The sequence below is a fragment of the Siphateles boraxobius genome, unplaced genomic scaffold, assembly GCF_051911475.1.
Source record: "Siphateles boraxobius isolate OS27281-9 unplaced genomic scaffold, OSU_SipBor_1 30, whole genome shotgun sequence".
In the NCBI taxonomy this organism is placed as follows: Eukaryota; Metazoa; Chordata; class Actinopteri; order Cypriniformes; family Leuciscidae; genus Siphateles; species Siphateles boraxobius.
Genome location: NW_027508920.1, coordinates 14,892,674 through 14,917,397, shown reverse-complemented (window position 1 = coordinate 14,917,397; position 24,724 = coordinate 14,892,674). Strand labels below are relative to the sequence as shown.

Here is a 24,724-nt window from a genome sequence, read left to right as displayed (position 1 = left end):
ATGAATACTGATGAATGAAGATCTATCACACTAATCATTACTGCTCTTCTGAAGTGTTGGTGTGAATGTTTTCACAAGCCTCCTGCAGAAATGTTAACTCACACCACAAATTTGCTCATAATCGTGAGATTTTTCGAATTCTCAGCCTTCGGTGTTAATGCTGCATGAACCTTCTAACGTTAATTAAAGCTGTGAACTTCACTGAAGTTAATTTAGTTTAATGAAGAGTGTTTTCTCTTGAAATACCTTATATCTATGCTTGATTAATTGCAGATACAGAATGCTGACGATGTTCTGATCACACCCTTGGAGAGATTCCGGAAAGAGCAGATCGGAGCAGCCAAAGTAAGTCATCCTATATCCCTTTAGACAATAAACAAAAATACCTTGGTATTTGGACCAACATGGCTAAAATATGCAACGGAGTCATGCTTGTGTTTGTGTGCATTTATGTTTAGACTGTGGACAAATCTTGTTTGCAATATTCTGCTATAATCTGCCACTGTGTTATTTATGACTTAGATTATTCCTTAAGGCTTTTTTGCTGTGATTTGATGGATATAGTATATACCTGAAGATAGTGATATTTTATGAATGTTTAGCCATTACAGGAGTGCCTTCATACCACTAACTAAAAAAAAAAAATTGTAAAAGTGCCAAAAGTATGACCATGTTTGCCCTGCCATGTATTTTTTTAAAATATGTTGGAATACCAAGTAAATACCATAGTATATTATGAATATGGTAATAATTTAGTATCTATGTGTATATCAAACTACTGTGTTATGTATGGTTGAAATTAGCATGATTTGATGGATTACATACCTAAAGATAGTAATATTTTATGAAAGTTCAGCTATTACAAATCTGCCTTTGTAAAACTAAGGTACGTTTTTCAACTTCTTTTTCATTAGTACAGTGGACTTTGGCCAGTTTATTAGAACCATAGTATTATACGAAATTACTTTGAATAGCAATAAAAATTGCAATCATTCAGTATACTGTATATTGAGAGCCATGATAATACCATCACTATACCATAGTACTGTCAATGTACTTCCCAAATGTGGTATGAACAGTTGCTCTCGTTTATCTGTAGCTGTAATTATGATGGTATTATTAATTAATTAATTTATTATACACACAGACATACGCACACTCACACAAACGCACTCACTCACACACACACGCACACTCACTCTCGCTCACTCACTCACTCCACACTCACAAACGCACTCACTCACACACACGCACACTCACTCTCGCTCACTCACACACAAACGCACTCACACACACACACAGGCACACACTCACTAACTCTCACTCACTCACTCACGCACCTAGCCTACACACACACACACTCTCTCACTCACTTACTCTTGATAACCAGTCTTTTTATGGTGATGTCGTGAAGCATCGCAGACGCGGCATCGGTTGTCGTCCACTATGACAAACTCTACGAGATGAAATGATCGAATCTTGCGTTCCGACGCCCGTTGTCGTTTACGAATCCCCACGACAGCTTACATCAAATGGACCGTGCCAAAATCGTGTAATCTGAACCAGGCATTAGTAGAGTAATGAAATCGATATATAAAATGATGCTAGTATGTACACTTAGATACTGAATTATTACCATATTCATATACTATGGTATTAACTTGCTATTCCAAGATTTTTCAAATAATACATGGCAGGGCACACATGGTCATACCACTGGTATTTTTAGGTACTTTTTAGTTAGTGGTATGAAGGCACTTTCGTAATGGCCGAACATTCATAACATATTATTACCTTCAGGTATTTAATAGGTTTATCAAATCTTGTTAACAGCAAAAACCTTATAAGGATTAATTGAAATCATAAATAACACAGTACGCAGACTTTGGCAGAATATAGTCCAAACAAACACGTTTCCAAATACAGACATACACATTTGTCTGCATCACTGTACATTAAAATAAGCAGTTTGACCCATTTGGGCATCTAAAAGATCATACACACATATTCAGTCACACATATGTACAACTACACTCACTCCTCAAACTCACATGCTGAGTGTCTTTTCAAGGCGAGTGTTAGGTTCAGCCATCTGTACATAACCCAAACCCTCTGATTTATGTTTCTACCTCAAAGCCACTTTTGATTTATTTTGCATGAAAGGGGTTTATGCTTGTGGCTTGCTCTTTGTGGAAGGTTCACTTGCAGGACCCGAGGACCAGTGTTCTCTCTGTTTTTGAGCAGATGGGTGGACACAGTGTAACCAGGGACTGATTCTCATAAATCGTGATCAACCGCTGTGGCATTATGTTTGAATTTCAGTCAAATATTTGCAAAACAGTGCATTTAAAGGGGTAGTTTACACCAAAATAACAATTCTTTCATCATTTGCTTTAATTTCCTTTCTTCTGTGGAAAACAGAATGAAACATTTAGCAAAATGTTTGATCCCTTTCCAAAAACCAAGCTTGTATATTTTTTTTTTTATCACTATTATTGTATAGTTTCAGAAGACTTAGAATATAGACTTATTATGCACAAGTCGTATGGAGTTTGCTCTGTTGGATGTTTTTCATTTATGCCTTTTTATTGTCCTGATGTACTTCTACTTCTACCATTTCTTTTTATTGTTTCTTTTATTTTTTTATAATAATTGATTGTATCATGCGTTGTAACCTGTACATCTCAGTCTTTTATTGTAATGACTAAACAAAAGACCTCTCTCTGCAGAAAGAGCACTTATTAAAGTCTGCATGAATCAGAAGTTGCGATAATATTTTCTTCCATTGTGACATATATCAATCTCTTCTCAGAATCGTGAAATATAAACTTGCAATTGCAGTTATAAAGTCCAATTCTGAGGGGAAAAATAGTATTTAAACTTTTTTTTTTAAAGACAGAATTGTGAGTCTATATCACCCAATATCACGAGAAAAAACATATGTAAATTTGCAATTTACCCTTCGCAGGGAGTTTAATTTGAGATTGGACCAATCATAATCCGCAGAATCTGCCATTTTTGTCCGACAAAGCAGTCGGGAGAGTTAGTAGATTAACGTTGGAGGATTTGAACGGGATTTTATTTCCACGGTTAAAACAACATTCCTTCTTATGTTCTTTCATGTTTATTTGATGCTATAAATCAACTAGAAGGAAGAGATGATCGGTTCACGAGCAGCTTTAAGAGGCACTACAGCAATCTGTCACGACACATTAAAGAGCCAGAAAACGGTATTTATTGTTAAAATTTCTTTAAAAAATGAAACTTTTTCATATCAAAAGTAACCTGGTCTGTCCTGTCTGTCAGTGCGTTGTCTGTGTCCTCTTTGCTCCGCAATGTATTTTTCACTGTTTGAGAACATGGTGTGTGGCGTGAGAGCGGCGTGGCATTTACGGACATAGCAACAGTAACTAAAGGGGGCGGGTCATTGCGAACGGTCATTTGCGGGGGAAAAAGTCACAAGCTTCGGAATATATATCTTTGGCTGAATCAGACTTCCATATATATTCTTGTAAAATGGTTTCATCAGGAATTGATTGGATGGTTGTGGTTTGCTATTGGTCGAGCTCATGTGAGTGACAGGTTGTCCCGCCCTCGTGCCAGTAAACACGTCATCACAGAAGAGAAGGGATGTTGCTGCAAGAGAGGGGAAGTTATTTTGTTTAAAGATTACAATTGCACATTAATTAAAAAAAATAATAACAATGATGATGTGCACAAATAATTATTTTATAATAAATACTGCAATATTCCATAAAAACAAGATTTCATGGTGACTTTAAAAATCATCCCCCTTCTTTCACCCCTAGTCTCCTTTTTAACCACTTGCTTTTAATAGCTTATCCCTTTTTCCTCTACTATAAACACACTCTAAATATGGAGAATGGATTGAACACTAGCCATGGTGTCAGGAGACTTACTAAAGGATTATGGGAACGTGGGGAATCGGCCGGCTGCCAGGCCTCCCCCTCGCTCAAATTTAGTGTTCGGAGGGTTGCTGGGAGGTATAGACGTCCTTATTAGGGAATTACAGCCTCGCTGCAGCTCCAGCTGGTTAACGGAGTGAGGTCAGTGGCCGATGAAAGGGCTGCTCAAGCCCAAAGCCTGGACAATTTATTTCCCGTTGGCCAAGCAACCCTACCCACCACCTCACAGGCACAAGAGTTTACTACGAGAGGAGAGCACTTACGCATGGGTCATCAGAGCTCAGAATCACAAGCTGTGCAACTTTAAAGGAACACAAGGATTTTTGAGGAATTGAACTCTTCTCAATGCAGTTACAATAAATAAATATTTATTTGTTAATCAAGTAAAAACTGACAGTATTGGTATTTATTGTAGTTTTTCACATTTGTCCTGGAGATTGATTTTGTTTTTATTAATGATTTGGAATTAAATCACTTTTGCCTTTTGCCTCTGCAAATGTCACCGGCACAAATCTACCCCAGAACAGAAGTTAATGATCTCAACTAATGGCGTGTGTAATTCTCTGGGAGACACTTCTCATAAAACTGCCCCCAGCAGGTCATCAAATCAGCATATCAGATCCAAAACTTATAAATAAAGCTACACCCTCAAACTGGACCACAAACTTAAAATATGCCTGATACATTTATTACCAACAGTAACAGTATTATCTAGTTCATTAAACTAAAAACTGCAGCAAGCACTTCTTACCTTGACCTTGAAAATAGGTTTGCATGGAAGCCAGCTGGATAATTCTACAAAACAGGTGCCATTTGTGTCCCTCATATACACAACTTTAACAATGAATAGCTGGTGCCAGCTTGTACTGTGTGGTAATGCATGCCAACTAATGTGTTATAATGTGCCATTTTTCTACAATTTATGTTTTTGAAGAAGCATCACATGTAAATTCTCATGCTAAGAAGCACCTCTTAGCTTCATGACCTCATGCCCAAGGGTCCTATTTTAACGATCTGAGCGCATGGTCTAAAGCGCATGGCGCAAGTGCACTTAGGGCGTGTCCGAATCCACTTTTGCTAGTTCAACGACGGGAAAAATAGTCGGCGCCCGGCGTATGGTCTAAAAGGGTTGTTCCTATTCTCTTAATGAGTAATGGCTGTGTTTTGGGCGTAACGTGCAATAAACCAATCAGAGTCTCATCTCCCATTTCCTTTAAAAGCCAGTTGCGCTCTTGCAATGTCGGGTTGGTATTTACATGGCGGAATTTGCAAGCAGAAAGGCTGAACGCTTCTCTAGCGAGGAAACAGATCTGCTCGTGTGTGAGGTTAAAGCGTGCGAGCAGACCATCTACGGGGCAAGCCGGATTCTACCATATCTTTATGTACACATTAATAATCTTTTGCATTGTAATTCTTTTATTTTTAATATTTGGCTAGTTTCTGTGCTGCTGGGCGTCCCTGTGTGTGTAATAAGCAGAGTGTACGCGCATTGTGCACCCGCCTATGGGCGCACATTACTAATGCGTTCTTTAAATAACAAAAAAAAAAATATTGTGCCATTTTAGACCGACTTTAGACCAGGTTTCAGTTGATCAATGGCGCAGTCAATTTCAGTTGGCTCAAAATAGCAACGTGCCAACGATGTGCCTGAACACACCTCGTTTTCAGACCAGCACACCCATGGGCGCACTAATGGGCGCAAATGCATTTGCTATTTAAACAATGTGGCAATGATGGCAGGACGTGAAAATGATAACTGCGTCAGGCTGAAACTAGCAAAAAACACTGACTGTATGTCGCGCCTGGCACTGCATTGCGCCGGGTGTATAATAGGGCCCTAAATCTTGTAAAGTCAAATAAAATCATAAATGTCCCCACCCTTTTACTTTACTGAAGGCGTAATTATACCCCGACAATAATTAAAATGTATTAATTTAGCTTGAGGTGGCAGTTTTTATCTGATAGAATCTCATAAAAAAAATACTTTAAAAATCACCTTATGAACTTTAAAAAGCATCCGTTTGCCTAGCAGCAGTTAGATCATCATGGCCTACTGAGAAATGTAGAGTCAAGATGGATGTGGGCACATGGTTTGCTGTCACAGTGACGGCTGGAGATACGAGGCACGTGTGAAGCCTCCTCTGGACTGATGGTGGCTGGAGCAGGTGGCAGACAGCAGGGGGTGGATGAACATCTGCCCTGACCGGGACTCTGCTAATGAAACATGCCGTTATGAGATTGCCTAAGGTGGTTAGTCAGACAAATTGGCAGACAGAAGATCACAGATGACATACATCTACTAAATATACTGATAAAACTGTGGTGATAATTTTCTGTGGTGCTACTACATAAAAAAAACAAATGTCATTTCTGAATAAGTTAGTTCAGGCAATAATTTTTTTTTAAAAACAAAGTAAATTCTATATAAGTACTCAATTTAAGCTTGTAGAAATTAAAGCGTAAATATCAACATTAAAAAAATTAAGTAAAACCTACTCAACTTTCTGATACTGGTGTTCCCATCATGCACTGGGGCATGAATAATTAATAAGGTAGCATTTTTCACTGTTTTCCAGCTGCATTTACACTGTTAATGTTGTGACATCTGGAGTTGATTTTCTACTTGAATGACACATTCACACTCTAAAATGATCCAAACGAATGTTACCGTTATTGTGTGTTGTGTACCACGATCTCTGTGCTCAGGTGGGTACCACATTACTTCTTTTATGTAGATATGTTGTTTACACAATATCTACAGCATGATTTACTTAGATAGCATAAGCTTTACTATCATGGCTTAATTCAAGTAAAATGCCCTTGAAACAGAGTAAAGTAAGCAAAGTAAACTTTAAGTAGAAATTACTCAACAAACTGTAACAGACAGAGTTCAATTTAAATTTACTATACAGCTTCTAAAAGACAAAAACGAATATTTTTACATTTGATGATTAATCCTTTGAAGTGTACGATCACACCGTTGAGATTTAAGTTATCAACTGCTAAATTCAAATCTACTTTCGCATTTGTCTAGAAGGATGGATGTGCTCAGCACTCGTCATGTTTTTTTGTATATATTTTTCTGATATTTAAATACAGATATGTACAGTATAAGAATAAAAAAAAACATTTATAGTTTGTAAAATATACAGTGATGTCTATGGAAGCGGCAATAATCCTTTCAAATGTAACTTGACGTGTTTTATTGATATCCGATATTCTACTACACATTGTGTAGTTAAATATAAAGTTTACCCTAATCTTAGAATGTAGGTACAAAATGAATAGTGCCCCAAAAGTGTTGTCTATTGGTGAATTTCTTAGTTTTGAAGCTAATATGTCACACTCCCTAGGCGATTCGTGTAGAACCATCACGTTTCCGCATATGGGTGGTTGGGGGAATCTGTCAAAATGGCTTTTACCGATCAACCGAACTCAACGTATGCTAGATAATTGAGGACGCTAAGTTTGAAGGACTTCATAGAATATCCTCTGATTCACAAAATGCTCTCAAACACCAATATAATCCTTGTGGTGTCATTGCTTATTAAATTGTTTCTGTAAATTACAGAATACATGAAAGACTGAATCAATGTACTCTAGGACTTATAGGCCTAATATTCTGGAATGGCGACAGTAAATGTGCACTGTTAAAAATGTTCCCCGTTAAAAAACAGTAAAGAACTGGCAGCGTGGTTGCCAGCAAGTTACTGTTAAATTAGCGGTGTTTTAATGTTGGTGAAATTTACAGGTGGCTACAGTTTATTAAAAAAAGTAATTAACTGGCAGCACGGTTGCCAGCAAGTTACTGTTAAATTAACAGTGTCTTACTGTTGGTGAAATGTACAGTTGGCTACTGTTTTTGCAAATACTGCATAAAGCTGTTTCTACATTTTACAGTAATATTCTGAGAAAAGCAGTGGCAGTTAATGGACGCTTACTTGCTCTTCTTCCTAGTGAAATTAGTGTAAACTAGAACACAAACTACAACACAAATATACTACATGGTATTGTGTAATCTATGATTGAGTAATGGACAGCTTGCAAAAAGGACAACTTTTCCCCCTGTGTTTTTATAGATTATTTTCTAAACCTTGTGATTTAATAAATTTCACTGTAGCGGTCTTGCTATAAAATACCATGTTTTAATACAGTGAATAAATGTAAAAGTAAAATAGAGAATTTAAAATGTAACGGAAGAAAAGCAGCTTTAAGTATTGTTTCAAAGCATGTCTCTTGTTTATTAAACTTGTGAAATTGTTTTGGGGAAAAAAGCATAAAGGACATGTAAGGAAATAACTAAAATGTCAGCTCTTTAAGGGTTAGAAGTCACAACAAACAAAATGATAAGTATACTGTCCAAAAAATTACCTCTGGACACAAACATAGTGAATGACTCGATTCACCTGATTTTGAGTGAATACCTGCAAAATTAAGGATCCAAGAGAATGTGTGTGTGTGTGTGTGTGTGTGTGTGTGTGTGTGTGTGTGTGTGTGTGTGTGTGTGTGTGTGTGTGTGTGTGTGTGTGTGTGTGTGTGTGTGTGTGTGTGTGTGTGTGTGTGTGTGTGTGTGTGTGTGTGTGTGTGTGTGTGTGTGTGATACTTATATAATGTCCCACTAAAAAAAATCCATCAATTTTTAAGACGCGAGGGTTCACTGTTTTTTTCTCTTTCTGGGCGACCTTCCCCGTCCGCTTTGATATGACTCCTCCAGCCTTGGTGCCTTTTACTGGATTTATCTCGATGAACCGCCTGAAAAACAAATGTGTTTGTTCAGAATTAGTTTACTCACAAAGAACATATAAATTTGCTTGGTATTGAAGATTGAGATTGTAGAAAGTATAAAAAACAGCAGCTAGCCCAGACAGAAAAGCCAGCCGGATGCCCTCACAAATGATGTGTCACTCAAGGCTGATCATCCAGTGCTAAATACAGCATCCTGGTGTTTCACCTAAAACTTTCAAATGATAAACTAATGATAAAGTCAGCATTGACATAAAAACGTTAATCTGCCACCGCCAGATTGCAAATAAAAGCAAGGGAAATTGAAATCATTCACAGAGCCCTGTTCTTTTAACATAAGAAATAAGTTTCAACGTGTTGATCATGGACTGGTCTGGGCAGACATGTAAGTCAAAATGTGCATATATCGTGTATTGTATATAACATTGTTAATGGGTTAGTTCAACCAAAAAAGAAAATCCTGTCATCAATTGATCACTAATGTTGTTCCAAACTCATACATCTTTAATTTATCTTTAGACAAAGATATTTTTTAACATCGGTTAATAATTGTTGTCCATCCATTGAAAATCCACATAAGTCCAGTTAAACAGAAACTCAGACATGCTTGCCTGACACATGAAAATATTGGTTCTCATACAACTCTCGTGTTTAAATTTTTTAAGTGCTCTATGTATATGTATTGATCAGTGTTTATATGTGAATAAAAGCCTTAATATGTGGACTTTAAAATGGACTTTAAAATTCTCGATTCATATGGATTAGTTTTACAATGCATGTATGATATTTTTGGATCTTCAAAATGTGAGAGAGTTCATTAAAAATATAAGCTTATGGGTTTGGAACAACATTGGGCAAGAACAAATAACAAAACTTTGAATATGAATTATTCTTAGAGATTATTCGTAATTACGTGCTGGGCAAAGTAACATTGCAGCAGCAATAAATAAACTTTGAATATTATTCTTTATGATTATTCTATCACTAAACTTAAATCAAACAACTTGGATCGATGCAAACATAAAGCCACCATTAAAGTAACAATACAAACACTACTAGTACAAAAAATGAATCTGCCTCAGAAAAGAGATGTACAGATTACAACAAATTTACCTTGGTTTAACCCAAGTCTTCTGAAGAAAAACAAACTCTTCATGCACATATAAACATTGATCAACACACATACGCTCATAAAATATGGTAAACGGAAGCTCAAACATGCTCGCTTGACAGGTGTGAGGTGTTCGTGTTCATATTGATTACTTTTAAGATGTCTTTATGAACCGTTTTAAGTGCCAAAGTTTTGGAGGGATGGCCTTTCTAAATTATGGCTGTGTGCTAAAAACTCGGGAGTCATCTACCTAGGGAGCATTTTTAGGGCATATACTGTATGGTGTTTATTTTACAAACAAGATGCCTTGTTTTGTCCAAAAACAAACAAACATTTGTATCTATCATGTGCAAACAATGTGATCCCAGAATCCATTTCAAAGAGCACAGTATTATTGCTGTATTCTCCTCTTGGAAGTCAGACTCTTTGAAAATCAACTATGAACATTAGGATGCCTACACACTAGAATGTACAGGTGCTGGTCATATAATTAGAATATCATCAAAAAGTTGATTTATTTCAGTAATTCCATTCAAAAAGTGAAATTTGGATATTATATTCATTCATTACACACAGACTGATATATTTCAAATGTTTATTTCATTTAATTGTGATGATTAAAACTGACAACTAATGGAAATCCCCAATTCAGTATCTCCGAAAATTAGAATATTACTTAAGACCAATACAAAAAAAGGATTTTTAGAAATGTTGGCCAACTGAAAAGTATGAACATGAAAAGTATGATCATGTACAGGACTCAATACTTAGTTGGGGCTCCTTTTGCCTGAATTACTGCAGCAATGCGGCGTGGTATGGAGACAGTCTCCATGCCAGTCTGTGGCACTGACAAAACTGACAAAAAAGGTCATTGCTAAAGAGGCTGGCTGTTCACAGAGCTCTGTGTCCAATCACATTAATAGAGAGGCGAAGGGAAGGAAAAGATGTGGTAGAAAAAAGTGTACAAGCAATAGGGATAACCACACCCTGGATAGGATTGTGAAACAAAACCGATTAAAAAATGTGGGGGAGATTCACAAAGAGTGGACTGCAGCTGGAGTCACTGCTTCGAGAACCACCACGCACAGACGTACGCAAGACATGGGTTTCAGCTGTCGCATTCCCTGTGTCAAGCCACTCTTAAACAAGACACAGTGTCAGAAGCGTCTAAAGACAAAAAGTACTGGACTGCTGCTGAGTGGTCCAAAGTTATGTTCTCTGATGAAAGTAAATTTTGCATTTCCTTTGGACTTCAAGGTCCCAGAGTCTGGAGGTAGAGAGTAGAGGCACAGAATCCACGTTGCTTGAAATCCAGTGTAAAGTTTCCACAGTCAGTGATGGTTTGGGGTGCCATGTCATCTGCTGGTGTTGGTCCACTGTGTTTTCTGAGGGGCAAGGTCAATGCATACGTCTACCAGGAAGTTTTAGAGCACTTCATGCTGCCTGCTGCTGACCAACTTTATTGAGATGCAGATTTCATTTTCCAACAGGACTTGGCACCTGCATACAGTGCCAAAGCTACCAGAACCTGGTTTAAGGACCATGGTATCCCTGTTCTTAATTGGCCAGCAAACTCGCCTGATCTTGGTGTGAAGAGGAAGATGCGACATGCCAGACCCAACAATGCAGAAGAGCTGAAGGCCACTATCAGAGCAACCTGGGCTCTCATAACACCTGAGCAGTGCCACAGACTGATCGACTCCATGCTACGCCGCGTTGCTGCAGTAATTCAGGCAAAAGGAGCCCCAACTATGTATTGAGGGCTGTACATGCTCATACTTTTCATGTTCATACTTTTCAGTGGGTCAACATTCCTAAAAATCCTTTTCTTGTATTGGTCTTAAGTAATATTCTAATTTTCGGAGATACTGAAATTGGGATTTTCATTAGTCGTCAGTTTTAATCATCACAATTAAATGAAATAAACATTTGAAATATATCAATCTGTGTGTAATAAATTAATATAATATCCAAATTTCACTTTTTGAATGGAATTACTGAAATAAATCAACTTTTTGATGTTATTCTAATTATATGACCAGCACCTGTATATCAGAGATGGATGGTGAATTGTACCAATGTAGAGGGAAAGTAATGAAGGCATACGTTCAGAAAAGGTTGAGGTTTCACGAGAGTAGACTGAAAATATAGTAACATCTAAAGGATCTTTTGTTCAAGTCAAAAATATAATTTACCTTAACTGAACCAACCTAAATACATCAATTTGCAACAAATGTAATTTTATGTTATAAATAGCTCTTTAAGTTAATTATTGCACATTGCCAATTTTAACTTGTGTTGTGTGTGAGAAACTATTGACAGAGTTGCTTCTCCATTTTAAATCAGAAACTTGTGAGGTTCCTTTTCAGTTAGGATGCTATAAGGTACAATATGAACAAAAGCGTCGCACTCAGAGATACAAGTTATGTGTATCTCTGAGACCTTGCATTCCCGGCTGGCAGGTCAAGCTAACCCAAGGCAAATACAGAGCTGAAGATTTGTTTGCATCCTTAACCATTCAGAGATCCTCAGACTAGACCTCGCTTACACAAAAATTCACACCGTCAAACTCGACACACTCCCACTTCCCTAGACCGGCGCATATCTGATGACATTCAAGGTTACCACAAAACTCTGAACATTGTGCAAACATGCAGTTACTGAAAGAAGTACATTGTGAAAGGAATAACTGGTGAACATGGGCAAGAATTGCATCATCTGTTGTGTAAATTCACAGAGATCACAGAGGTCCTTTCATTTGTAAAACAATGGATTAATGGATGGATTTAAATAACTAGTATGTCTTTTAAAGGGATGTCTAGCATCTACATCAGCAACTGTTTTTTTTTAAGTAGACAGATATGTTTTTATCCATACTTTCCAGTTAAAATAAAAGATATTAACGAAAATAAAGAATATTTATACATTTTATACTAAAATATATATATATTTTTTGCTGTAAACGGCATACTTTATAAGCTGTTTATCTTTAATTCATTGAGTGTCTTTTTGATGTACAGTAAGTATCATTTTTAATTGATATTGAGATAATAACTGTGCTATGGAAGCTTGGTTCCACCACAAAATAAAAATAAAGTAATTGTGATTTTTTGCTACTTTTTTCTTGAAATCGTGAATATACATGACGGGTTCTTTTCTCAGAATTGTGAGATAAGAATTTGCAATTGCTAGTTATAAAGTCAAAATCGGGAGACATAAACTCACAATTTTGACTTTTTTCGCAATTGCGAGTTAATATCTCACAATTCAGACTTTTTATATTTATATATAAATATTTATATTTATATTACACAATTTTGAGTTAAAAAGTCAAGAATTGCGGGATATAAATTTGTAACTCACAATTGTGAGTTTATATCTTGCAATTCTGACCATATAACTCGCAATAGCAAGTTTACATCTCACAATTCTGACTTTTTTTCAGAATTGTGAGATGTAAACTTGCAGTTGCGAGTTTTATTCCGTGCTGGAAACAAGCTTCCATTCCGTACCATACCACAGTCAGCAATCTTAAAATGAAATTACAATAAAATAAGACTCTTTCAGTTTTTCACAATGTATTTTGGGGATTGAATAATGTGTGCAAGGCATGCAATGCTGCCTACTGTTTGGAACAGGTCTAAGGTGCCTTACAATCCTGTCTAGGTAGGCAACTTTGGAGCCAAACTAATGATCTCAGTGGCCAGACAAGAGCTGCCTCTAGTATCTGAGCTGTTTCTGTCAGGTTTTTCAAGGGTTTTAAAATTCGAGATGAATGGGTAGGTGTCCAGGTCATCTGGGCAGCGTTGTTAAAGGACCGTCTAATCTAGGGCACTTCCTGTCTGGTGCCGAGTGCAATACAGTGTATTTTTAAATAACTCTTCTCAACGGGAGGCGGACACATTCAAGGATTACTGCAAACCTTCATTAGAGCTGTGAGAGGAGCTTCTTGCCTATAGAAATAGTTTCAAAATAAGGGGTGGGAAGCTGGCCTTTAACCTCATGTGCTAGTGTATAGTTTTTATGTCTAAGATGGATCAAACGCTGAAGGAAGAACACTTCTCTTGTCTCTGCGACGCTTCTGTAAAACGAGAAGTGAAATGCACTGTAGTTTGTTAGTATTCAGTTCTGATTACAGAGCACTGATGTTTGCATAATAATGCTTAATAATAAAAAAATGACAGCTAAAGGTTTTTGAACCAATCATGATCAATTATTTTAATAATGTACCTTGTAGCTTCACAAGAATTGCTTTTTTAGGGTGCAGTATGTAATTTCTGCACAACTAGAGACACAGCAAGGTCTATCATAGCAAAAGCAAGCCATTAGCATTCGCATTCATTTCAATGAAATTGGCAGTTGTTCAGCTATCGCTATTTCATGCCTTCCAAAAAATTGAGCACTGTTGAAACATCTACAATGATATATTGAAATATTAGAGGAATAGACTTTTTGTTCACAGAATCATGTATTTACCATCATCTACCAGCAAACTGAACCCGAATAATGCTAAATAATAATTGTTTGCAACCAAGTTTAATGAGCACTCCCCCTGTCTGTCATTGATCCCAAAACAGGAAGTCCCACCCCAAAATTAACATAGTTTGTTGAGCCAAATGTATGCATAGTGAATTAAAGCACCACACACTCTAAAAAACACTGGGTTAAAAAAAAAACAATTTGGGTTGTTTTCAACCCAAGGGCTGGGTAAATATAGGACAGAACACATGTTGGGTTAATTTTACCCACCAAATTGGGTTGTTTATTTAATCCAGCATAATAGATTTATTTAACCCAGCATAATAGGTTGATTTAACCCAGCATCGTTGATTAATTTTTACTATAATACTAGCTTTTTTTTCTCTTTTTTTTTACTTCATACATGAATTAATGTACAGACTAACTTAAATACTTAAAATACTCGATACAGCCACTGGCTTGTATGATCATTCCTTTATTTTAAATCATATTTTACAGTATAGAATACTTTATATCATTTTTTAGTACATATTGCCAACATTTAAAGGTGCTGTATGTAACTTTTTCACTCTACTATAGCATAAACATACCATGATGTGTTTGCATATATTGAGGAAACATGCTAAGTTCACATGCTCGTTTCTCTGAAAAACAAATGTGCGTTTCCAGGCTGTTATTGTTTTGGTCTGTGATACTGCACGTTGCCAATTTGCCAAATTTCATTGTCCATTGCGCTCGTTCCTGTTGCATGTCCTCAAACTGGCAACCCGTGTGAGCGTCCAGTCTGAGGAGCAGGTGGCGGGAGAAACGACGATCTACGATATTTTGAATTCAACTCCAGTACCTATTTCGACCACTAGTAATTCTTGTAATTCTTACATACTGCACCTTTAAGCTCATTTTACAAATATTAGAAGTAAAAATTAAACATTTATAAGTAATTCAAGTGTAATCGAACAGTCTCTGAGAACATATTTTAACATCATACGTATTCTGTATCTTTTTGAATGAAATTATGAAATTTTATGCAAGGCTTCAGGCGTTTCCTTAACTCTTAAAGACTCGCTCGTTTGGGTGACTCATATTGCGCCCCTGAATGTTGCTTTGCATAAAATTAAATGATATACAGAACAATAACGAATTTATTGATAACAAAAAATGTACACAAACCTGTATTACAGAAGACACCATTTTGACGGAGCTGCACTGCTCTCCTCTGAAGAGGTTGCAAAAAGTACTGCGATAAATAACTCAATCCATGGGTTGTTATGTCTCCAGATCTGAGTAACACAAGAAAGCTACCCAAACACTGGGTTGTTACATCTGACCCATAGTGTTTACAAAAGGCGTATTTATATTAGTTTCTGCACCATAAATTGAATTAGGATCAAATATTATAACTTTGATAAATTGCACTTTACCTCTTTATTTTGAAACGTTTACTTTAAATATTTGTAATGTGGCCTTGATTATCTTGTTAAATTAAAATTAGACAGGCATGCACTTGCTTTGTATGACAGGTCTTTGTATGCTGTTATAAAAGACTCTGGCTGGTGAAAATAAATGCTCTTTTGTTTGACACAGTTTATTGTTCACTATTCAAATCAAAAGCCACACAATTACAGATTCTACAAGTGATGGTGTGTGCATAGAATATTTTAACTGAATGTACTTTTTTTAACTTTGTTTGTTTACTGAACTGTTCTGTTAGTTAATGATGTTGTATGCTTTACGAAAGTTTGTTTTTCTTTGGTTTTTATGTTGTAGTTGGAAGATGAGAACATGCTTTGAGTGTCATTAAAATAGCTCATCAAGTTGAGGTGCTACTGCTTAATTATCACTGGACTCTGTGTGCAATTAGCCATGTGACAATTAGCTGAAAAAAGAGCTGTTCGTTCCAAGAGCACTGCACTGCATCAGTAGATCTTCAGATGTTTCCAAGCGACTGCTCAGGCACATGTAACATCCCACCTGTTCGTATCAGGTAACAGAGAAACGATTAACCCTTAATGAATGTAATTGAAGTGTTGTGTGAAGATGCTGAGGATGTCACTGCTCATTACGATCTTCAGTTCGAGCAGCACAGGACTCATCTCATCTCCTGTTCTTCTCCTTTTCTTGTCTTATTTTGTCCTCTCCTCTTGTCTCATCTCATCTTAGTTTGTATCTTCTCTCATATTGTCTCCTCTTCTCTTGTCTTCTCTTCTCTCAGTCTCAACCTATTATCTTCTCTCATCTCATCTTCACTCAAAAAAAATTATATGTTGGCTTTAATTAATTTTGTTTCGTCAACAGGTTCCATATAACTGGGTTACGTTAAACAAACATAATTTGTTCATGTTACTTCAACATCATGGAATTAAGTAGTCTCGAAGTGAATTTATAAATGCTTCCTGACATGATTCAGGTATTTTATATATTCATTCATTCATTAATATTTCATTTATTTTAGTGACACATAATTGAATTGATAGACTATAGCTAGCTATTTGCTAGCAGTAGCACATATTAGCATCTTAAATGCTAAGATTTACATGCTCCTTCAACCAAAGCAGTGGAAAATAATTAAATCAGTCCACAGTCAAACAAAATGCTACACTCTTCTCCACAATGGTAACCCACTGTGATTTAAATGGTTCTAATAATTCCAATGTAATTGAACATTAAACACAATTACACACTATCAAGTCTTCCACTTTTCTCATTTTCTTAAAAAAAACCCCTATAAAATAACACTTCATTTTAACAGTTATTCTCTTAATTCAACCATATGCAAATCATGCTGGGAACTAACAAGCACCGCCCAGTCTCAGTTAATGCAACACAAATCAATCATGTAATCAACACAAATGGATTAAGTAAACTTACATTTTATATATATTTAAGCAGATTGAACACAATCAAATTAAGTTAGGGCAAAATAACAGTTGGCGTCGCACTATACTGCCACCCTCTGGATGTAAGAATGTTTTACTTAAAGGTTGTATCAGCGATTGTGGGTGACGTCACTCCTGTTTATGTTTGAAGCGAGATCCCAAACAAACCAAGTTAGCTCGCCCCTACCTCAACGAATTCCAATTCGTCAGAATCAACTCGCTCACTAGCATGCCAATCTCACACACTAAATCCCTACAATCTGATATTCGCTAGAGCTCTCCAAGTTTAGTCGAGCTTCACTCATATTTTTTAAACAATTATATTTCACACACAGTTCAAATACAAAAAAGTCAGCACTAGAAGCTACTCACCTGTCCAGAAGAAACAGTGCAACATCGGCGTCCGATTTAAAAATTTTCAATTCTTTGAGTTCTTTCCACCGTTCAAAAGCCTTCCCGATTATTATTCGTTTCTTTGATGAAAAACGAGGGTATTCCCTCGCCCTAATCCTCCTTCTCTTCTTGGGGATTGCCTCTTCCATGTTAAATGTATCTGGTCCGTTGATAGCATAGGGTTGATAGACGCTGGCTTATTCTTCAGCTCCGACTTCGCAAAAACAAACAACACCCGCCCCTGTCGGTGATTGGTTAGACTTAAAAACATGTTTATTTTGATTTTGAGTGGTGGTTGTACCGATTTGTTTTTGTGTCCAGATCCCAGAGCCTAGGCTGCCTATAGATACGTGGTTTTTTGACAGCCTGCTTATGGGGCGGGCAGCTAGCGGATCGTTAGGAAAGATTAGATGAATGTGATGATTTTTTTTTGGGCCTGAAATCGCTGATACAACCTTTAACATAAATGGTTTGTGTTTAGACAATGCGTTAGGATTTTGTACTATTAAGTTGAGACATAATTACGTGGACCTTAATAGAAAAAAAAAGCATTTCAAGTCAAGAAACACAATTATTATAAGTAAACTAAATATAAATATATTATGTAAAGTGCACAACCTTCCTCGTTCATTTTTTTTGTGTTCTCTCTTCTCTTTCTCATTTTGTCTTCACCTCTCATCTCTTCTCATCTGTTTTTTTTCCTTTCTAATCTTGTCTCATTGTCTCTTCTCCTTGTCTCATCTTTCAACGCTTATCTTGTCTTAGTTTGACTTTTCTTTGATCTTATTTTGTCTCGTATTGTCTCCTCTCCTCCGTTCTTGTATTTATCTAGTTTAAGCCTCCTCTCTCTTCTTTTCTTTTGTCTTGTTTTCTCTGTTCTTTTCTGTCTAATTTTGTCCTCTCTTTTCGCCTCATCTTAGTTTGTTTCTTCTCTCAACTCCTCTTTTCTTCATGTCTCTTCTCAGTTTGTCTTTTCTTTTCTCTTATCTTCTCTCATCTTGTAGTGTCTTCCTCTCCCCTGTTCTAGTCTTTCTCTTGTCTTCACTTCTCTTCTCTTTTCTTATCTTGACGCGTCTCCTGTTCTTCTCCTCTTCTTGTCTCATATTGTCCTTTCCTCTTGTCTCTTAAGTCTCTTCTCATCTTGTCTCATATTGTCTCCTCTGTTCTTGTCTCTATTGTTTTCACTGCTCATCTTGTCTCAGTTGGCCTTTTGTCTAATCTTCTCTCATTTTGTTGTATCTCTTCTCTGTCTCTTCTCTTGTCTTCACCTATTGTTTAATTTCTGCTTTTCCTCATCTTTATTTCTTCTCAGTTTTCTGTCATCTCTTCTTTGCTTTTCTTTCGTTGTTTTCTTTCCTTTCCCCTCAGCTTGCCTAATCTCATCTCCTCTGTTTCTCTCTTCTTGTCTCACGTTGTCCTTGCATTTCTTCATCTCATTGTAGTTTGTTTCTTCTCTTCCATTCTCTTCTATCATCTGATCTTGCCTCATCACTCTTTTCTTGTCTTATCTTCGTCACTTGTCTTGTCTCAGTTTGTCTCTTCTCGTCTTTCATCTTGTTTCGTCTTGTGTTCTCCTCTCCTCTATTATTGTCTGTCCTTCTTTCTGCTCATCTAATCTAATATCTTGTCATCTCTTCCCTCATTTAGTCTCATCTTCTCTCGTCAGCTCTCTTGTCTCTTTAGTCTCATCTTGTATTATCTTCTTCTCTCTTATTGTCTCCCCCTCTCATCTTTTCTCAGTCTTTCTTTTCTCCTCTTCTGTTACTTAATAAATTGATCCAATCATATTTATTACATTTACATTACATTTATGTATTTGGCAAAGCGACTTACATTGCATTTCAAGGTACACATTTACATTCTTGTCAATTCTTGCTTTCCTTGGGAATCGAACCCATGACCTTGGCGTTGCAAGCGCCAACGCTCTACTGTTTGAGCTGCAGGAATGGTTATTAATTGAACTTCTGAGTGTTATAAACAGTGGCAAGACACAATTGTTTAGATTTGGCACCAAGCTTGGAAAATTGGAATTTTGGCTAGTGACTCAAATGACTAAAAGTAGAAGAGAGAACGGATAAAGAGAAAGAGCCTGGGCTGTTTGTGCAGTGCAGCACTGGGGGGGTATTGGTTTGTTTCCCCTTGGAGCTGTCAGTATCTGAGGCAGTGATCACTCAAAATCTGTGCCATCAGCCTGTCTGGCCAGGTGGCTCCGCAGGCTCCAGGATTCTTTGTGAGTGTGTGTGTGCTCATGCACATATGTTTGTCTGCCTGGCTTCTTTGTCCCTCTGTGGGGGATCTGAAGACTGTCTGTCATGCAGGGCCCCCTCCACGGCGCAGTGGTCTTTAACCTGGCTGCAGTTCAGACTGACCCAATGAGCAGAGGTCACGTGAGGTCAAGTCAGTAGAGGATGGCAGTAAATTGTTGAAGGTCTGAAACAAAGCCCTGATGGTCAACAGAACAGGATCACACTGTGTAGCATGTCTTATGGGTAGCCCTCTATTGAGTCTGTTCCAGCAGTCGCATAACATTTCCACAGATATTTAATGTGGGCCATTCACAAAGTTCTACTTATCCGCTTTGTAGCTTTGGGTGCTATCACACTAGTGCTTTTGGTGTGCACGTCTTCCTTTGATATAAGAGTTTGGTCCGTTTGGATGATGTGAACAGTTTTCCAAACTTGAAATCTGTACCAGAGTCCTCTTTAAAAAGGCGGTCTGGTGACGGTTCATGTGAATTTTGGTATAGTTTTCTGCTGATATGAACTAAATCATAATAAATTGTGGTAGTTAACTGCTAGTGATAATGTATGATTCATTAAAATGTGTTTGTTTCTACTTTACTGACAAGCGAGACTGATGCACTGCAAGCAAAGAGAATGTATCATTTCTGCACAAATGAACTCCCACATTCTTTAGAATATTTTCAGTACATTTGCTGCAGACAGAAGTGCCATTATTTGAGGCTTTGGAAACAAACAAAAAACTCAGGCCCTGTTTACTCCTGGTATTAAGATGTGTTTTGGTCTATCGGATCACAAGTAGACGAGGGAGACATACCCGTTTACACCTGTCCGTCTCTTTTGTCCACTTTCAACCATTTCTGTCCTGATTTCTTTGAGGGGAGGATCTATGAGTGGGAAAATGTATAGATTTTTTTCAGATCTTTCGATCTAATGGACAAAATATGCTCACAATTTACATATTAACACACAGAGATGACGGAAATACATACGGAGAGCAGCAGCTTTCACTTCTATGCTGATAGCCGTAAGACCACGGCGAACACGGTGAGTGTGTGTACGAAATCAGGAATGGTGAGAGAACATTGTGCTTGGTACGTTTTTCGTCTTTAAACCAAACTTGGGTCTCCAGCCGACAAAGCCGTCAGCTTAATATGAGGTGTAAACAGGGCCTCAGATTCGGACAAAGCATTCAAAACCAAGTGTGAAAGCACCCTTAATTTTGATCAAATGCGTTTTCTCTGTGGGGCCTTATAATTGTGTTATAGAAGAATTTTTATTTCATCTTAACACAACTATAATTATATATTATATAATATTATATTATATGGTTAATAAGTAATACAATTTAATTTCATCCTAAATATATTTCATATACAGTGAAAGAGAAAGAATGGCTGTGTTATGGCTTCGGCTGCAAGGTTTCTCTGAATAACGCAGGTATACGAATGTAAAGCTGGCTAATGAGAGGTCTGTAATCTGGTTCTGTATAAAAGTAGTTTGAACTTGTTTTGAAAATGACACACTTGGTATTGCTCAAGAACCTGGTGAGAGCACGTCTGCAGAGAGCGGTGTATGTTTGACGAGAGTGACGGAAGACTGTAAAGGAAAGGTTGTACGGAAAGACCTTATATGGAGATGGGTGAGTTTTATGCAAATGACTAACCTCTTGTTCATTTAGAATACTCCAAATTCAGGTTAAGAACAAATTCATGTGCGTACGAACGTGTTGTGAATTAGGCGGAGATTTTTCATGAGTTCTCCTACAAATACAAAATAATCCACACAATTATTAGTGAATGAGTGTGTTACTTTTTTTATATTTTCTTGTTTCCTTTACTACACAAATCAATCAAATGTAAATTCCCAACATATTACATTGTTTCCTGCTAGTTTGGAGCCGTTTGCCGCAATCTTTCTCCATTCAGTGCATTGTTTATGGCTGTGTGTTGGACTGCTAAGGCATTTCCTGGTGACTGTGGCTATTGTGTGCTTGTGGAAGGCCCTTGAGGTCCTGACGTTGATCCTCATTCTGTGGCGTGGGATCTACGGGTCAGTGTAGTTTGTTTCTTTGGTCCAACGGGGACTGCTTGTTTGCAGAATTTATTTCCCCCCTCACACTCTGGACTGTCTGGTCAATCAAAAACTTTTTTTAGGCCACTGATATGACTGGATTCTTCATCTCATGTGACTGCACATCATTTAAAATGTTTAAAATGGGACTAATTGTCAATTTGTAAAATTATGTATTTTAAACATTTCTCTACTATTCTATTTTAAATATTGATTCCTCTGTATGGCTTTAATATATTTTACTATAATCAGTTTTGCTGACTTAATATTTTTTAATCTGAATGCACTGTACTGGTGCAATGGTTCAAATTACTCACGGTTCGGTTTGTATCACGGTTTTAGTGTTACTGTTCCGGTACGATTCTGTATGTGCTATGTTCAGGGAAAAAAGGATTGTCAAATATAAATAAATAAAATAATAACAAATAATCTAACTACCAGCAGCAGCACAAATAAATACAATAAAGCAAAGATACAATTGTTGTATTCCTGCTGTCTGTGTTTTTAATGTTAATCAAACAACAACTTTAAGATGAAGTGCACGGATCCAGTACATACTGAGACACTGTTGTAATGTATTGGGAACCCAGAATGTGTATTCATCGACAGAAACATCCATTAGCAGAATATTGTCTGTTCGTTTTACGTGTTGTTATTTTCCATGAACCATATTATAGATGTGTCGTCAGATTTAAGATGAACCACGTGCCGAACCGTGGGTGGAGAATGGTACGGTTCGAAATTTTTTTGTTTGTTTTTTTTACCGAGAACCGTTACACCCTTAGTATGAACCTAGTTATAAACAAGCTAAAAGTTATTTGTGGACTTTTTGTGGAGTTCACAATATTACAGTCTTTTTTTTTTTTTTTTGCAGATATTCATATAAAATTAGCCATTATCATCCGAATAAAAAAAAAAATGCTCGACTTTTACTTTGTGGTTATACTAAATTATGCATTGATTTGAAAATATAATGGGGTAATCCAATACATTTCAAGCTTTTCAGTTTAATTCTCTTATTTTTCTGTCTCAGTCTGATTGTCTCTCAGTGTATTTGTGGAGGAGATTTTCTTTGTATTTCCTTCAGTCCTTTTTTTTTTTTTTTTTTTTGCAGTTTTCAGCTCAGAAAAAAAAATTCATCAAGCCCAAAGATGCAGTATATTATATTCCACTGTCATCCTCATATAAAGCAAACAAACCCGAAGGGAAATTTATTGACTGTCAACACACTATCTAAAATATTTATTCATTTATTTGTCTGTTTTATTATTTAATTCTTATCCCATAGGAGTCTTTCAGATATATCTCTACATTTTCCTCTGGAAAGCTTTTCTCTTTTTCTGCACACAGTACGGGAAGCGTCTGAAGATGCAGTCATGAAATTATTTATCGATTATGGTCAAAAATTAGACAGTGCGAAGAATGCAGGACTGTGATTACTAAAATTGTGTTGTGGCGCACTGTTGTTCAAGGGCAGTGTTTAGCTATGTCATATCAGTAGCCGTTATACAGAGTCAGGGGTTAATGATGGGGCCATGGGAATGAAAATACACTCGAGTTCGAGTTTCACTGGTTGTTTCCTTACAGTGCATGACTGTGTATTACTACAACTATTTTCAGAATAGCATACTGTATTACCATGCTGACGAATAATGTAAACTAATGGAAGCATATCTTAGATGATGAACAGTAAAGGCCCAAGGACAGAACCCTGGGGAACACTTTGTGCAGTATGCATACTGGGATCAGTATTACAATTTCTCTGTATGTTTTCTTAAGAAAATGTAAAAATGTCATTTTTGTCAATGTCAGTTTTTGCACATTTTTTATAGAAAAATTAGGGAGGTGTTCGAAAATGATTGGGATCACATGTATGAAACTCCTGCGTTTGGCTCAAACAAACCAGCTTGTTTCTTTTGACAGTGGTCCAAACACACCCTCTGTCATCTCCCATGTTCCCATTCAGAACAGCACTTGAGTTACTGCAAAGAAAGAGAGCACTTTAAAATTTACATATGACCTTTGAATATTGCGATAACTGTAGAATCCACGTATTGCATCGCTGCATGAAAGGCCTCGGGCAGACAACTCAGGTATGAAAACAGACTGAATGGAGTCAGGGCCTTTGGAGGGTTCAGTGTTGTGGATTCTCCTGTAGAAATTCATCTCCTCTTGTGAAGTTAGTTATCTTGGGATTTGTGACAGAATGGAAGGAGCAGATAGATATCCAAATTTTAAATTCAGAATTCTCCTCTTCATCATTCACATTTTTTTTACTCTTCAACCTCTTTATTTTCATCTAAAGCTAGCCTATAAAACGTGCACTAGGTCAAGTTTTCCACTGAAAATGTCCTTTATCAGGTTTTGCAGGCCGCATTTGCACAAGAAGGTACCTCACAAAATTTTTCAAACAGACTTAACGGCAGCATAATGGTTTAATGATCTTCAACAAAATAGAAAGCTTTGGTGATGACTAAGAGAATGTTTAACTAATAATTTCCTGCTAGAAATTACATCAAAAGTAGAAAAAGTTGGTCAAAAACGTACATTTAGGGTGTTGGTTCACTCTTGATAGGTTTGGTTCGATTGAAACAACAATTTCTGGTACAATTCCTCTGTTAGTGTAGTTAATTTGAATAAGTGTGAACGCTGCCATCCGAACCCTGCTGCACACCAAACAAGCGGACCAAGAACTCTGGTTCGACTGAAATATGAATGAAGCACGGACCAAAGACATCTAAACAAACCAAAAACAGGACGTGATGTCGCAAGATGTTACCCTAAAAAGGACGGAATGCTCAAGCATTTTTTTTTTTTCGTCTTAGTTGTGAAGTTGTCCAATACAGATCAGTAAAGGCATCAGAATGGCATTATCTTGAAGCA

General features: G+C 36.9%; 1 protein-coding gene across 10 annotated transcripts in view; it reads left to right on the top strand.

The window, feature by feature from the left end:
- arhgap42b (Rho GTPase activating protein 42b) overlaps positions 1-24,724 on the top strand; it is a 134,005-nt gene that overhangs the window by 66,505 nt on the left and 42,776 nt on the right. For all 10 annotated transcript variants that reach the window (XM_077248338.1, XM_077248334.1, XM_077248336.1 and 7 more), the window contains one exon: positions 274-345. In XM_077248338.1, coding sequence (XP_077104453.1) covers positions 274-345 — 72 coding nt within the window. The remainder of the gene's footprint in view (positions 1-273; positions 346-24,724) is intronic.